Source organism: Uloborus diversus, chromosome 2 (assembly GCF_026930045.1).
Source record: "Uloborus diversus isolate 005 chromosome 2, Udiv.v.3.1, whole genome shotgun sequence".
Classification (NCBI taxonomy): domain Eukaryota; kingdom Metazoa; phylum Arthropoda; class Arachnida; order Araneae; family Uloboridae; genus Uloborus; species Uloborus diversus.
This window is the reverse complement of record NC_072732.1, coordinates 81025799-81043969: the sequence shown is the minus strand read 5'-3', so window position 1 is coordinate 81043969 and position 18171 is coordinate 81025799. Positions and strand designations below refer to the sequence as shown.

Sequence of the window (18171 nt, the reverse complement as noted above, 5' to 3'; positions counted from 1 at the left end):
GTTTTTTAATTTGTCGTACAGTTTTGATAAATTTGGGTGAAAATTTGAAAGTAAAATTACTCTATGTTTTTGAGCTATTGGTATGAGAAAATCAAATTTTCAATCAATCTTCATATTTTTGTGGGTGAGGCATCAGGGTTGGATTTAGCTTTTGAATTACTCCGTGCGAAAGTTAAAAATTGCGCCCTTATTTAATAAAATGGTAAGGATCTTCCCCCCCCCCCCAGCCCCATATAGAAAACTTTTATTTCTACATGTTTTATCAAGCGTATAAAAAGTAACACATATGTAACACGGTAATTAAAATAAGTATTTAAAAAAAAAATTTACTTAAAATACTTTATTTTGAAAAAACCATTAATGGGAGCGATTCAGATACCTTTTTAAAACAAATTAATGATTCCTGAAACTTTTTTCAATACAATAACAGCTCAACAATAACAGAGTTAATACTTAGTTATGTACTCAGTTCATAGGACAGCCAGGTCTGACAAGCATGTTTGAGATGTTTGCAAATAATTCTCGTTCTCCTTTACTTTGCCACCTTACCTGCAAGCCAATACTTCTTGAAAGAGTTCGTAAGATTCTACGAGCAATGCTTAAGTTTAGCTCAGAATTCATTTCTATAATCGATGTCGAAACTTCCTTAAGGTGTAAGTTTCCTACTATGAAAAACATCACGGGAGGCTTGTACAGAATTCCAGCATGCCTACAGCCAAAAAAGATAGAGCCGACAGTCGAAAGTTAAAAGAACATGAGGGCGGCGGGGGGAGAGATCGATTGAAGAAATCTTTAGTTCATTTCTCGAAGAGATGGATTCAGGGACTCTCCAAAGGAAATTTTTCAAAATTGAATTTCCAGACATATTTTTGGGGGACTTTTCCTTGGAGGCTTTCGAAAATTGAGGTCCTGAAATGCAAATTCTACTCTGAAAAACAAAATTTTGGTTGAGAGTGAGGCTTGAGGGACTTCCACGGAAAAATTTGGAAATTGAAGTCCTAAAAACTCCTTTATGACTTCTAAGACTAACCCGCGGATTTTTTATATATACGAAATAGTACGCCATCTTTGACTACGTTATAGGATTCGGGGAATCTCTCAAGAAAAATTTTGGAAATATGAATTTCAAAACTCAATTTTGACAATCGTCGATGCTGTTAGGATGAGGAGGGCTCGGTTAGTGAAGATGTAAGGAATTTGAAGGTTTTAAAGAAATTTTTCAACAATCATTAATGATATTGAGGGGGTAGGGTACTGAGACCCTCCCTAGGAAATTTCTCAACCTTGAAGTATTAAAGTATTAAATAAGCAATTATACAATTGCTTATTCTCTGTGATGACGTTAAATCAGACATTTTTCCCCCAGAATATTTTTGAAATTCGAAGTCCTCGAAACGCATTTTAGGCTGTCTTTGAGGATGTCTGGAGAGGTGTTTCCATTCATAGACTGTCTTCAGAAATTTGTTAATATTGAAATTTTTAATACTTAATATTAGTTTATATTTTGAGACGTTTAGTGAGGGGTCTGCGTAGGAAATTTCTCGATATTTAAAGTATAAAAACTCCATTCTCCGTTTTGTAACCTTAAGGGATAGAAAAGGGTTTCAGGGCGTTCCCAGGAAATTTTCAAGTTTGTTCTAAAAACACAAGTTTCAATAACCTTCAAAACTGCGTAATGAAACGCGTGTTTCGGAAGTATGATGTTAGGGGGAGGAATGCGGTTTGGGACTCTTCTCAAGAAAAGTTTTGAAGTTGAGTCTCAAAAATGCAACTGTAGACGATTTCCGATTATGTTAGGTACATAATCGGAGGTCGTTGATTCGAGGACTTTCATCAGCAAATTTTTCGAAATTGAAGTTCCAAAAGGCAGTTTTAGGCTATTTTTGGTGTGTGAAAGGAATGAATAAGGATCGGCGACACCCTTCCTCTTCCTCCTGTAACTCTCCTATATTTCTTTATTTATCTTAAATAAAACATGTTGTAGGACCAGGGTTGACAAAAACCCGGGGTTTTTTTAAAAAGCCCATGAACCTAGGGTTTTTTTGGTTTTTTTAAATAAAACCGAACTGAAGCTGGGTTTTTTTAAATAAATGTGTTTTTTTTTTTGTCTGTTTTTAGGGAAAATGTGGGGTACTTGTAGCATATTGCAGCATAAGTATATGGACAAAGCACAAAAATTGTCTTGGGGAAAAAAAAGCTGGAAAATTCAGCGTTTTTTGAAGAAAAATATAAAAGACGACAAAATCCAAGAATGGTGAAGTTTCAGGTTTTTTAGTTTCCATAATTACCAACAGTTAAGGCAAATTATCTTCTTGATTGATAAAATCTGTTGTTTGTTTTTTATTACTACCTATATATATATAATAAAAGTGAAAAATATTGAAAAGACCACACCAAGAGCCCATAGATGCGCAACGCAGCAAAACTAAAAAGCCAAGTAAATATAAAATTAAGCAAACAAAATTACAATTATTAAACAAATTATAAATAATTAATGATGATAAAAAGGAAAAATGCAAACAGCTAATAAGTAGGAAAAGATAAAGTATGAATCCAGAGCTCATCAGCCATGGAGGATTCATTAATTATGGTCAAAAGACCAAAATTTTAACTATGAACTAAAAGAGAATGTTTAAGCTCCAGTACATGCAATATAGAGTAACAATGGGCAAAAGCACCACTTGCTAAACTAAAAACAATAAACTAGAGCTCAAACCTAAAACTAAAAGCAGGGGGTTTCGCAATGACTAATAAGGAAAACAAGTTCCGATAATTAGCTATCCACGGGACAGTACCTGCCTATAACAAAATTGTCTTACCTTGAAATCCACGTATACAAAGCCAAATCCATTGTTCAACCTGATAAAAAAACCATTCCAGTTGTCAACGTAACAATAAAATAAAGATAAAAACGTATCCAGAAAATCAATCCATAGACATACCGAGTCGCCTGTTTCCCACGTGTAAAAATTCATCCACCTCGGCTATAACAAAATTGTCTTACCTTGGATTTCAAGGATTGCATTGGTAACAAATTGTTACACAAAGGCTGCAAAACTGATCTCTTTTGATATTATTTGATCTGAATTTTCTGATTTTCTTTTATCAATTGGGGATTCTCCGAATTTTTGTTTTGAAGAAGCATTTAATATTTTAAGTTTCAAAGTTCTTAGGAGTAAAATTTTGATCCAAATCTTAAGAACCTTTTTTATCTTCAGCTTACTGGCTTAATTCTTTATCTTTTTTCAAATGGGGCAATTTTTTTTCTTTTTTTGGAAAATTAATAAATTTTGGTATTTTATTGAAGTTTACGGCCTTTCTCTGTCATCCAGTCAGAAACATATCTTAATTTATTTTTTTTATCCCTAACTGTCTTCATTTTAAAGTAGATTTAACCACTGCATAGTAAAGTAACTTCAATTACCCAATTTTAAATGTAACATCATGAAAATTTTGATAAAAATTTGATATAAAGATTGCCAAAAAGTGGACAGAATGGATGATTCAATTACAGCGCCACTGCACAAGTATATAAAGGGTGGCATAAGCTATGCTTCTCAGATGCCGTTCAGCGGTTAAACCTGTTTGCAGTAGGGGAAATTCTACAAGTGCAAAGTTCTGCTATCCATTGATGCATCCAGATTGGAACAACGCTCGGTAGTACAGTGGGGGGCCGCAAACGACAGCGGATCTGCCAAGACAGGGTAAAGCAATCATCTCGATCACCAATGATTCCATTGCCTTCCCGAGCTAAATAAAGGATTAAGACCCGTGAAATCAGTGACAAACTCAACCTGAGGAAATTAACAGTTCACACTATCAGCCACAAAACCTAACAACAAAGACCCTAAACCAATTCCGTTGGAAGTTTTGGAGCACCCCCATATAGTCCAGACTTGTTACCCTGTGACTTCTACATCGTTGTCTTTAGACCACTTAAGAGAGCATTACAGAGGAAACGTTTCCATTCAGCAATGAAGTGAAGGAAGCGGTGCAGCACTTCCTCAGGAATCAGCCCTGATCTTTCTACAGCAATCAACCTGCTTCCCCAATGCTGGGACTTTTGTTTCAATGCCCATGGCAATTTCACTTTTCATTTAGGCAACTCTTATATCTAGACAGTTTTTGATGTTGCAAAATAGATTAATTTAAGGCACATACAATTAATTATTATTTAAAACTAAAGTTTCGATTTCCTTTCCTTCATTGTAACATAACTGAAACTCAGCATATTCACTATTTCCTTGGTCAGTTTCATTGAAAGACTATGTGACTCGGAGCTAATCAAATTGAATAACACTGAGCTTGAAACAAAAAGGTTTTATTCTTTACAAAATATGTCTAGACATGCTCATTTTTTGATCAAGAGTTTTTGTATACAAGATATGTCCCGATGACAGGGGTGGACTGGGTCCCGCAAGAGGGCGCTAACCTTGGCCTCCATGGGGTGAAAAAAAGTGCAGAAAATAAAAAAAAGGTGCAAAAAAGAAAAACGATGGTACATACGTAATTTAGGATGTTTTTTTTTTTTAATGTCATAAAATGTTAACAAAACTATTCAAGAATATTTTGCCAAAATTTGAGTGAAAATTACGATTAGTTCTGATGTGATGAGCACTTAAAGTGACTGTGGAGAGTCAAACACATTCACGGCACTTTTTTCAAACCCGTTTTTCTCGAAACAACTTTTTTTTTGACTGGTGTGCATTCTAGCTCAAAGAGGATTTGATATTCTTTTGATATTATTTATGTGAATGTTCTTTATTCATTTGTACTCTATATGAATCTAATTCTTTGATGATATTATTAATAAAAATATTATTTTTATTGCTAGGAGTGTGAAAAAAATGGTAGAAATATATATCGTAATAAAACACCTCAAAAACGGTCAATTTTCAACTGTTTTGATCACCATTAGGTTCATATTCTAGGGAAATATTTTGTTTATGAGAATGAAAAATTGTAATCATTAGAGGCAAAAATTGTGACCTCGGTAATGCCCACCAGCAACAAGCTCTGGCTGTGACTGCCAATGGACAGCAGCTTCTTCTAACTTAAATAACTCTTGTGGAAATGACTTCAAAAAATTATGAGGTATACTTCAAAAGATGAATAAATATCCTCCAAGTTAAAAGAAATCCTGATAATTTCTTTCCTGTTTAGAAAAATCACGAAAAACACTAAAATTTCGGCCTTCTAAACTGGTTCCCCCCCTTAATGAAACAAATGGTGTAAAATCAGCCAGCTAGTTTAATTTTTTGATGAAAGATAAAAAATTAAATATAGAAAGGCGGACCAAAGTGCCTAGACTCTCCTAATGTAGAAAAATGTAACAATCCGAAAATAACTTTTTCTAAAATTTCAATTTTATGTGAACATATGATGTGTGTTGATGTGGTATAAACAATAATTTTTTCTTGATGTATTTCAAACATTTTCTTTATTCTGTTGTGAAGTTTTTGTCATTAAAAATTATTTCTGATTAAATTGATGAAGTTTATGCAGATGATATCCACAGCGAGTCCCAAATTCTCACCCTCTTGAGGAGTGTAATAACTGCTGTCTTATACTTCTTCATAATTTCACTTTTTCCTCTTTCTCTTTGGATCTGTGTCAAAGTAAGTTATACTCATATATGAATAACGACTAAAATGCTCTTTTTAAATGTTATAATTTACTTATTAAACTTTAAATTTTTATTTTTAGAAAGTTCATGCATTGGAACGTTTGGTGTTAATAAGACTTGGCCATTTGCAACCCATACGAGGCCCTGGTAATATTATTAATTCACTTATTTCATGAAAAGTATTATCCTTATATTATCCCCCTTTCATGTGTGTGTGAATGTTTTTTGAATTTGAAGCACTAGTTGTGGACAGAAACGTGTCAAACCTCTTAACATGGGGAGAAGGGGGTGCAGAATTCTCAAATTGCCAACTCTAATGATAAAACTTGCCGAATTCACGTACACACACACACACATATATATTTATACAGGGTGTTCCGTTTTAACCTGTGTTATGGTGGTTTTTAGAAGAAGATTGAGGAAAATGGTTATTACTGATTTGTTTGGTATATTAAAATGCAATATTGAAGTGCAATATTGAAATGCAATATTGAATGCAATATATGATTTGATTATTTCTCCTTTTGCTGTAATAATAAATTGATTGATTTTCAAAGAATTACTACATGCACAAAATAACACATGAAGCATAAATTACAGACAAATATTTAATTTGAATATAAACTTATAATACAGTATAATTAGTTATGATGATATTTTATAAATTTAGATCATATAGTGGAAGTACATAATATTGCTAGCCGCACGAAAATATAAATTATTGAAAACAGTTGAGATGTATCAAATATCTGATTTAGAACATTCTTATCTTTTATCTTTCATTTGTCAAGATTCAATATAAGTAAAGATATAACTTGAAATATATGCAGTTATATGTTATAAGGTACCTTAATATTATAATTCAAATTACTCACGTTAAATGATGAGCGAATGATGAGCGGGCCCGCTATTACACTGGTGAATTTTATCCGAAATTGCACTATTATTGTAGAGGTTGTCATATTTGTTGGAGTCCATATGAATCGCTGATTCGGAATTTTAACACAGTTCATCTAATAACGTCGGATATGGAAATTCATTGTTCTTCTTGTTGGTAGTCATCATTGATTTTGCATTGAATAGATTTTATAATGGTACGGAATATTTCTTTCAGGACTTCCTTGATTTCTTCATATTTCACTTCTCATCATGGACTGGACGATAATTCTCTTTCATTCTTCCAACATAATTAAATTCTTAATGTATTAAATAGATTGAAAATAAGACAATGGCAGGACAGGAAACATCGAAAACTATACTAGACTACATATAATATATAATATATATAAAGCATGACTGCATCATCTTCCTTTTATGCCCGGGCGTGGACAGCAAGTCCAGCCCCGGGTCATTAACTCCTCAACACTTGTTTTACGAACGGAACTTTTTCAAAAAAACTGCAGAGATCGTTGGGGTTTACCTATATAACCTTCCTTTTTAGGCAAACCCTGCTCAAGCCGCTACAGAAGGGCAAACATAGCATCGCACTCATAAAGTACATTCCTGACGTGTCCCTCTCAATTCAAACGTGCTGGAGATTAGTACGCGTCAAGAAAGAGTTCCAGATCTCCTTGTTTCTATTTCTTTTAAATATCTGCCATCCATGATAAAAATCAAAGCCAAAGTTAAAATTGGGCTAAATTATATATTTTGTATGCAAAGGGAAATGGTGTAATTTCCTCCGGCGGCGGCGCATATTTCTAACGGCAGATTTAGTAGGGATTCACTCTGAGTGTAATGGGGTGTAGTCTTGCGCGGTCAATGAACCTATTTGGCGCGGGAGAAAGAAGGGTGAAAAACTATCTTCTTCAAAGGCAAGCGTTGTATGAAAACTTGAAAAACAGATTCTGGGATGGCAGGAATATACGGATAATAAAAGTGTGGCAGTGTGATTCTTATCGCACTGTCACAACCTGCAAGACCTTTATTTTTGCAACTGTTAGTCCTAGATGTATACTTATAGTTGCAAATATGTTCAGGGTTGAGTTACTGAAAGTTTGAAGTAAAAATAAAAATAAGTCAAAAAATACAAAATTTAACTTTTTATACGGGCCCCATGTCGCCTTACTTATATTTAGGGAAATTAAGGGGCTCTGCCCAGGGGCGGCAAATAGGGGTGTCAAGAGGGGGCGGTCGCACCCCCAACTTTTTTTGCACAGAATGATAGAAAATGGATGAATTCAATTTGAGCAAATCGAAAATCAATGTTCATTTTTAAAATATCGCTAGTTCTCAGTATAACTATTGTTTGATGAAACTAGACACATTCCCGGACAAGATCAAGTGTCTTCCGTTATTTGGATGGTGAATTAGAGATATTCATGAAGCATTTTCTGACCTTTCAAAAACGGGAAAAATTGACGGGGTACTATGCTTAATTTTGACTAAAGACAAGATTTCCTCATATATTCAAAATATTTCATACATGTGTGCCCAGTGTAACGATGTTATGTCCAATATGAGAAGTCTGTGCAAGTGGTGTGACTGCATGGTCTTCACTAGAAAATGCCTTGATATTTTATATCGACTTTTACACTCATATTTTAAGTGTATGGTTTTGAAGAGCAAGATCTGAAAAGTGTTCTCCTACATAACTTTGTTACTTCAATTATTTTTTAACAATTATATCAGCTCAGCTAGCCGAGAAAAATTTCTTTTTTTCAATGTCTGAGGAGGTTAGAGAATTATTTTTGAAGCGCAAAGGGCCAAAAAAAGAAAAAAAAAAGACTTATTTCTAACTGTACTTGCAAAAGAGCACGACACTGGGCACTGATAGATTAGGAACAAGATTCTCTGCTTTTCGGATTCCTAAAATCATGCATTAAAACTATACTTAAAAGTATAAAAACATAGGTATAAAGAAGTTTTGTATGATAACTTTTTACAAAATGAATAAAACAATTTGTAATAAAAATTTAAATTGTTTCTAAACACTAAATTTTTTTCTAAACACTTTTCAATATTAAACCCATTGTATTACCACTTCCTGTTAGCCAATGTGTGTTCAGTTCCGTAATGCAGTAGTTCATATTTAAGAAATTCGACCCCCTAAATGAAATGCTGAAATGCCGTCCCTGGCTCTGCCCCCTGCTCACTGATGCCCAGCAACCCCTGAAGATTGCTTCTCAATCTTATTTGATTTGCAAAGATTTAAACCGTCGATTAGAAAGAAACAGGTTGAAAACGCATTATGAGCTCCCTTTGGAATAAAGAGCACCCCAGGTTTCAAAATAAATAGTACTGACTTGCAGAGCCATAAGGGCTAATCCTGAGCATTGGAAAACTAGTTTTGTACGTTTGAAAAGTCACTTTCATATTCGTGGTCTCTAGTATTTTGCTCTTTAGCTTGATGCTTGAAAGAGAATTGAGTTGAGGCTAAGATTTTCCGTTAAAATCAAAACCCTTAAAGTTTGTGAATAAGAAAGAAGAAACAGGTAAATCGAAAAGACGTAACTATGGCAACACCAAATAAAACATCAATAATTTTAATGGATGTGAGATTATTCAAACTTGGTTTTTAACAGTTTGTAACTTTTTTTCCTTTAGAGACAGAATCTTAGTTTTTCAACCACAGGTCGAGTTTGATCTCGATTTTAAAAAGCCGCTCTTTCCAGTGGTGTCAAAAAGTAAACTGTGGAACTATTCCTTTGCTTTTTACTGATAGATTTAATAAAGAAAGTAGTGCCTAAATTTAAGCCTAAAAGAGTTCGAGCTAAAAACAGAAATAACTCCCGCCGATACAGCATTGAAATAAATTACGTACAACGCAGAAGTTTTTACCCTTTCTAACGATATATAATATTAATATGTGCGAGTAATTTTTCTCCCCTTTAATAGGCAATTATGTGATTTTTGAGCTTAAAAAATTAATTACAAAAAAACTAATTTGATTTTTTAAAAATAAAACCCCAGGTGCTAGAAGTAATTTTGTACAAAATGACATGGCTGTAGGTGCTATGGGGTCTCCTGGATGCAAGTCTGCCACAGATTTCCTTCCAGAATTTCTTAGAAACCTTACTTTTATTTACTATAAAGAGATAATATCAATTGAAAAATAATTCCAACACAAAAAGTTTGACATCAGTACGACCAATATTCACTGAGATATGAAACACAGCTTTTTGTGATTTACACCACTTTTCACTCGCTGTCAATAACACCTTTTGGGGGGGGGGGATATAGCGGTTAACAAGTGTTAAAAATTATATGTGCATAGAGTGGTTTTTGAAATTGTTTGAGGTTTTGTTGTGTGTTTTTGCGAATTGCGGCATAATATTTGCCTTTATTTTTGAATAGCAATGAGAAATATAAATACCTTTTTTTTCTTACTTTGACACCTGTCATTTTTCTAAAAGGACAATAAGTTCCAATCTCATCTTCAGTACGGTCCCTTAAAACTTTGAATTGGAATATCTCCTTGAGTTTTGGTTGCACAAATGTCAAGTTTTTTGTGTCAGTAATAGTTTTTAAAGAAGATTATTTCTCTAAATATTAGTTAGGGGACCTAGGGCCCGTATAAAAAGTTGAATTTTGTATATTTTGACTCGTTTTTATTTTTGCTTCAAACTTTCAATATCTTAACTCTGCATCTGATTTTGAATATTTTTGCAGCTGGAAGTAAACATCTAGGACTAACGGTTGCAAAAATAGAAGTGTTGCACATTAAAATGGAACACCCTGTATATATGTATACACACATAAATACACTCGCAGATTTAGATAGCAGGCCCCTAAGCTATTTTAGGTATGGGCGGACCCCTTTTTGTAGTCCAGACAACTTGTGTATGTCGGTGGTAAAACAGGCCATTTTTTAAGTTTCATCTCTCACTATGTGTGTCTCTTCCCTGTGATACATCAAGCCATGTGGGTTTATTTTATTATTTTTTTTCTTTTTAATTCTCCTGCTGTCTTTTTTTCACAGGAGATCTTGATCACAGATTGATCTTGAAAGAGGAAAGGCAACAGGAGAGTGATCCAGGGACCTTCTATAAGGGGACTACAGAATATCTGCGATTTTAGGGGGTGCGGGGGGTTGAAACTTTGGAAAAAAAATATAATTCTGCATCTTGAGGACACATAAAAGGGGTGTTTAAAACTACAAAAATATCATAAAAAATATGGAAGAATTTTGCTTTTAAAAAAGTCATACACTATTTCACTACTTGAGATGGTTCAAAATGAAAATTCTTTTCGGTTCGACAAATCGTTGACATTAACTGACGGAGAAAAAGACCAAGGGAAAAGAAAAGACCACACATTGTCACTTGCTCACATCTTCTTTTGGAATAGTAAGGTAATTGATAATCCCTCCAATCTACTGACAAACACAGCACTAATAATTAAATATAAAATGATTAATAGTAAAATATGCTTCAAAAGCAATGGTGTACACATTTAGAAAACAGGTATTTTTGCAGTAGCATCTTGCCAATTCGGACAATTCATATTTTATGCACTAGATAAGAAATAAAATTGAAGCACTTTTCAAGAAATTTCAAAGACTTATTTAATTATTTTCAAGGAGTCGAGAACAATTAAAATTATTCAAAACACTTCATTTGCACTTTCCAGTCTCTGACATTTTAATACTTGATTGTACAGTTTTATGGAATTGTTCAAACTTTGTAAGAAACACCTATTTTAAGTTTAATATGTACCATTGACTTCTCTTTACAACATTTTTTTTTCCAAGTACAAGTAGGGCAGCGAAAGAAAAAGAATAGAGCTAAAACAACATTTTTACTTGTGCTAAACAGATTGACAGCATGCATCAGAAGTAAGATAAAAGCAAGCAACAGAAGAATTTCCTAAACACTGAATTTGGGATTAAATCAATAGCAAGATATGGAAACATGCGAGTTACAAAAAAATGTGAGACAGAAAAATGAGAACCATGATTCTTACATTTTTGCTGGATGCAGCAAAGAGCTGAATATGGCATGTTTTGGCATCACCCTTCCCATTTGTTAGAAATTTTAATATAAAGGGTCTTTCAATTAGAGCAGGTAGATGTTTTCGGCCTATATGGCGGCCATGTTGTTTTGGTGACTTCTGTCTTATTTGCTGTTCATTTTTCAGTCACTGATGCCAAATCACCAATTCTTGGGCCAGATGTGTCCCTTGGGCCGTATTTTGCAGATCTCGTTCCTTTTAGACAATGGTCGAACGCCCCGCCCCCCCCCCCCCCAAAAAAAAAAGCTTTTTTTTGTTTCTCAGTAAGAGTAGATAAGACAGTAGTTGGTCCAGTGCTGCCCCACATGTACATTTACTGTCTGTTTAAATTCTGTTGTTCTGCCTACTTTACACAAATGCCGACTTGAGCAAAATCATACCCTATGCCGAGTGATATATTTCAGGGCTGCGAAGTTGGGCTGATTTTGGGGTAAAGGTGTTGGTTTTGGGATTCGAAGGTTTAAACTTTCATGAATAGGAGTCGGTCATTTTCCCTCTATGTCAGCAACTCTGCCAGTGCCTACGAAGTCGAAGTCAGACTGATTTTGGCATAAAAGAGTTGGAGTCCCAGAGTCAGTCATTTTCCCTCCTACTCCGCAACTCCGGTATATTTTACTTTCATTTTATAACTTTGCTTTTTTTTTTGTTCCAAAAGTTGGTGTCCAGAATAAAATATACCATTCAAATACTTTTGCCAACTGATCTGTTGAAAATGGGATTTCATATGGTAACTAACAGCAAATAGTAAGATATTTTTACTGCTTGTTTTGGTTAATCTCTTTATCTCTCTCTCTCTCTCTCTCGCTTTTTTTTCTCTTATATTTTAGCAAAATATAATTATTGTCTGCCATGTATTCACATTTAATAGCTTAAAAATAAAATGTGTGAAAAACATTTTTTTCTTCTTTCTTTGTGCATTTCAATCACAAAGAACTACAAAATAATTTAGTAATCAAAGTAAAATTATTGTGCAGGAAAATATAATGAAAATTCCTTGATACATTCCTAACTTCACAACTAATGCTCAGAAAGTCATAAGTAATCTGACTGTAATAGCACAGATGTTTTTGGGAATTGCATGTTTTACATGCATTTCATTTAAAGTTGTGATTTTAATTTCTTCCATATAGGATATACTATCGTGTTACCATTTGCTGATGTGTGGATTAAAATTGACCTTCGACCACAGGTGTTTACTGTCTCAACATTGCAGGTAATTAAAAATAATGTTAACAGTTTCTGGGGTGTAAATAGTTGCTTTAATTTTTAAAATAAGTATAGAATTAGGTTTCATTTTCCAACTTAAAAGTTTTTATTACTCTACAGGGTGCGAAGAAAGTTCCCACAATTTTATTACATATTTCAATAGGCTGTAACTAACACATAATTCAACAAATCAACAAGTAGAGCAATAAAAACTCTTTATTGAAACAATAATAATAACATTAAACAAGAAAATTATAACAATTGTTCAAAATTTGCTCCTTGGCCTTCAATACATTTATGGAGCCTCAGTCTGAAATTGCCGACGATGCTCCCGCACACATCCACCGTTATCTCATTCCAGGCATTTTGCAGTGGTTGGATGACCACTCCGTGGACGGTCGGCAGTCCCTCCAGTCTCCTTGTAGCGTTTCACAGCGTCATATACTGTTTTACTCTTGAATCCAGCCGTTCAAATAATATCGGCTGTTTCACACAATACACAATATCGATTACACAATTATAAATTACAAATTATAAATATAAATTACAAACATAATTATAAATTACAAATTATAAATATAAATTACAAACATAATTATAAATTACACAATATAAATTACACAATTTACTGAATATATAGTAACACGCACATTTTCACAATTCATAACTCACTAACTCTCTGAACTAACAAAGAACAAATGATTAAACCTCAAATACTTTTAATGCCAATAAACAATATGTGCCAAATAAATTGCCAACATACGATTTTAACGCCAAAAAAACGTTTTAAACAAAATTGAGGGAACTTTCTCCGCACCCTGTAATATTGTTCACAGCTGCTATAAAGCTCAAAAATCAGATACAGTAAAACCTGTAAAGTTGACCACCCTTGTATGTTGACCACCTGTCTATGTTGACCGCTTTTATCAGGAACGGAATTAGTCCTATCTCATATAATGAAGGAAAATCTCTGTAACTTGACCACCCGCCTATCTTGATCACTAATGTATGCCAAATTTGGTTTGGAGTATTATAAAAAACCCTTTGTAAGTTGACCACTTGGTTTATTTTCTTAAACTTTCTTCAGCAAATTATTTTATTTTATTATTTATTTATTTATATTTATTTATTTATTTATTATTTTATTCTCCAAACTTGTTTTTCATTTGTTGTTCTATTTGAAATAGCTTTTTGTACTCTGTTCAATGAAAATAGGTGTCAGTAGAAAAGTTCAAAGTCTTTTCTTTCAGTTGCAATATGTTGTGGCAACACAGGAATTGTGCTACAAAGAGCAGGCTCGGATCTATACATTTTGGGCCCCTCCCTAGTGGCCAGCAGTGTCTATTTGTTAAGTTAATAAGTCCTAGTGCTAGTTTTTTCTATTCTTTCTTCAATTTTTAGGGCCGTTAGCCCCTTTAAGGACGCGGACCCCTCGCACTGCGGATATGTAGATCTAGGCCTGCTAATGAGTAAAGTTACATATTTCTGGTGCAAGGGATTAAGCGATAGGACATTTTAATTTTGCCTCTATGAACTGGGAGAGTCGAGCTTGTTGCTCTTTGTGCTATAAGTTTTACATAAAAAGGCTTCAAAAAGAAAGTTAGTTGAACTTGAGATTAATAAAAAGTATGAAATATTAAAATTAATTGAAAATGGAGAAAGCCAGAGAAAATTAGCTGACACATATGGGATTTCTAAAACTGCAGTGTTATTTATTTACAGTGTAATATAGTTAAAAACAAGGAAAAAATAACAAAGTTTTTGAATAGTATTTTTAATTATTGTTTCACTTTCAATGATGTTAAACAATGAAAGTGAGTTGAACAGAAAGAGTAAGGGTGAATTACACAAAAAATGAATACATGGTGCAAGAAATGACAAAAAAAAAAAAAAAATAAATAAAATAATCATTACCGCCCTTTATAAGTTGACCACCTGTCTAAGTTGACTGCCAAAGTACTGCACCGCGAGTGGTCAACTTACACAGGTTTCACTGTATCAAATATTGTACAATGTAGCGTAGGAACTGTTAAACAAAGTTTCATTTAAAACAAGATAAGTTATTGTATTTCCCTCTCTCTCTATTTATTTGTTTTGTATTTAATTTTGTTTATAAATAGGTGTTTTCATGAAACAATAGTTTCTAGTTATCAAAAACGTTGTAAGATTAATTAGTTGTGCTTGAAAAGATATTTATAGGGGTGGGTGGGGCACAGTGAGATGAATATTATAAAACTCAAGAATTTTTTAAACTTTAATTCTATAAGAAACTTTTGATGGTGGATTTGCAATGCAGCTTAAGTATACAAACTTTTTAAACACAAAAATTATCATTACTATTAAAAGTTTTTGAGAAAATATAAAAAAAGGAAATGTAAAATTTTTTCTCACTCTACCCCACGCATGGGGCACAGTGAGACAGCGTACAAGGTGCAGAGAGACATCATAAGGTTGAGTGAAACAATATGTTCAACGTCACAATGAAAAACAGATTCAATGTACATAGTACATCTAAATAAAAATTTAATTTTCAGACCACAAAAAGATTGATTTCGCTTTGCATCATTTCTTTTCATAGGAGCTGTTATCAACAATTTAAGTTGTATTCAGAACGGATGCAACATGATGAGAGGGTCACATAAAAACAGTTAAAATGGTTTTACTTTCGCGCAAGAAATTTATGTATTATCAACTACCATTAAATTTCCAACATAAAACAAAATTCTGTTTGATGGCAAATTCTGTCAAAAGTTCAAGTGTCCCACGATCTGGCTCTTCAAACCCAGGAGGTATAGATTTTCACACATGTCAATATAGTCTGATAAAATATCAGGTCCCCCATTTAATTTTTTTTCTGCCTCATCAGTTTGTCAAATAAGCCAAAATTTTTTCTTATATTTTTGACATTTTTTTTATTTCTCTAGTTTTTGTGTTTTTTTCTTCCAAAATGTGTTCTCCAGAAGTATCTTTTACCCTTTTTATGCTCTTTCTTTATTACTCAAAATTTTTTCTCTTTGGTTTTTTGATATCCTCTGAAACTCTAAGAACCTAAGAAAACACTTACTGCTACACTAGAGCAAGAGGGCTCTTTTGTATAAGTTTTATCTATAATTTACAAATTATTATGTTCTACTTTATCTGAAATATCAGTTGGAATCAGAAGATAAGTTACAACTGAATTTCTCATGGAATTGCTAGAAAGTGTCTCGATTTTTGTCTTACATGTTTTAATTCACATTTTTAATGAGGTAAAAATACCTGTAAAGTAAATAAACAGCAAGTTGAAAACTGTTAGATCATAAAATAAATTATAAATAACATTCCTTTCGAATCAGAATTCATGAGGGGGCACTGTGAGACTGTCTCACTTTACCTCTACTACGACTGTCTCACTGTACAACACTCCACCTCTTTCTTCTAATTCAATATTTTAAGGAGTTGGTTTAAAGCCTATCACAAATGTTTTTAATGGTAATTAGCAACAAAGGTAGAACAATTAAAGTAATCAATTATGACTAATTTTAATTCATAAAAGAAAATGATGTAAATCGATGCACGCAAGAGTCAAAAAAGAAACATTGCTTGCCTGAAATCAGAAAAATAAGTATCATTGGATTGCAAACACAAGCAACAACTTCATATCCCACAATCCACCCGGTCAATTGCTGCAGATTCATAGGAACCTACTGTCTGACCATCGATTACATGGAAGGCTAATATCCGGTTTGTAGGCGGAAATGGACGTTTCTATTGGTTTATAGATATGTTAGTTGGTTTGTTTCATTTGTATATTTTTGCCTCTTTATTATTTAGCCTTAGTTTTGTAAAAATGAAAATTTGCTCACAGCAACATTTTTTAAATTTAAAGTATATTCGATCTATATTCTCACGGCAAAAATAATTGATTTATTTATTCACTACGAAGTTTTGAGCTTACCATTTTGCTTTTATGTTCTTGAACGAAATGAAAATATTTTATTTTATTTTTGTTGTTTCCATGGTAACTGTTTTTGTTTCCCCTTATTTTATTTTTCAGAATGCAATAAATGCATAAGGCACTAGTGACATTATAAAACGTGTGCATCAAAATCCCATCGTTATTTTCCCTTGTACCCTGCTAGATTCATTCAGATGGAATTGTCTTTACTTGGCAGATTGCCAAAGTACATACAATCCATGGTCAAACAGTAGCACCATTTCCCGATTATAATTTAAAAATAAAAAATAGCTTTGTCTCACTGTGCCCTTAGATTCTTTCTAAAAATCATAAAGTTTTTGTAGTGTAATAATTCTAAAATTTATTTCAAAGTCATGTATTTTTTTTAGAAATTGATGTTATGTGTTTTTTTTTTTTTTTTTTTCAAATGTTTGAAACAGCTGTTAACTTCTGATGGTGGCATTATTGAAGCTGAAGCTGATGTTGAATATCATGTTGTAAATGCTATTAGTTATTTCACAAAACTTAATGGAGGAGAAAATACTTTGGAAAACATAGCCCAGTATTGTTTGAAAAATATGCTTTCTGGAAAAAATCAAGAAGATATTTTATCAAAAAGGGAGATAATTGGTTCAGATTTAAAGGTACATTTCAACTTTTTCATTAAAAAGTTTATTTGCATTAAAAATTTTTTGCATGAAAAATGATTTCCATACAGGACAATTTGCAATCAATTTCAGTTAATAATAATATGAATGTACACAGGGATTCCCAAAAGTGCTCGTATTTTTTCTGAATGAGTATTTAATTGTCAAGTCTATAATAAATACTTAACAAAACTACATGAAATATTTTAACAACACAGTGAAAAGAAGTTAGAAATTGATAATCAAAAAGTACCAAAAATTTTATCTTTCAAAAGTCTTTGTACATGTAAAGAAATACCTACACATTGGTAAATTATAATTTTCTATTAAATTTATATTCAGTAGGATATCCTTTAGCATCCACAAGAGCTTTTAAAGTTCTAGGAAGAGATTTCCCTAGTTTTTCTGTAATTTCTGAGCCAACATTTATCTACTCTTTAAATATTGCTATTTTAATTCACTTATAATTTAAGGTGAACATACGTCCCATTTTCAGGTATCCCGTCTCATTGTATCTGCACACGCTGAACCTGCTTTCTGAACTTATATTTTATAATAAATATTTATTATAATCTTAAGTTTAATATTCAGAAATTCATTCTGGGAAATTTATTGCTCTAAAGGGAAAATTGATATCAAAAGTTATGAGTTCTAAAAATGCAATTCCAGGCTGTGTCTTGGATGACATCAGAGGAAGGATCAGAGATTCTCCTGCAAAAATGTTTCCAAATTAAGGTCTGAAAACATAGTTTTACTCACTTTCTTGTGACGTTAAGAAGAAGGTTGAGAGGAGAAAAGGTACA

At 32.9% G+C, this 18171-nt stretch overlaps 1 protein-coding gene across 1 annotated transcript in view; it reads left to right on the top strand.

Moving 5' to 3' along the window:
- LOC129217133 (stomatin-like protein 1) overlaps nt 1-18171 on the top strand; it is a 50799-nt gene that overhangs the window by 755 nt on the left and 31873 nt on the right. The window contains exons 2-5 of the mRNA XM_054851390.1: nt 5506-5618; nt 5707-5773; nt 12709-12791; nt 17162-17365. Of these exons, the coding sequence (XP_054707365.1) occupies nt 5506-5618; nt 5707-5773; nt 12709-12791; nt 17162-17365 (467 nt within the window). The remainder of the gene's footprint in view (nt 1-5505; nt 5619-5706; nt 5774-12708; nt 12792-17161; nt 17366-18171) is intronic.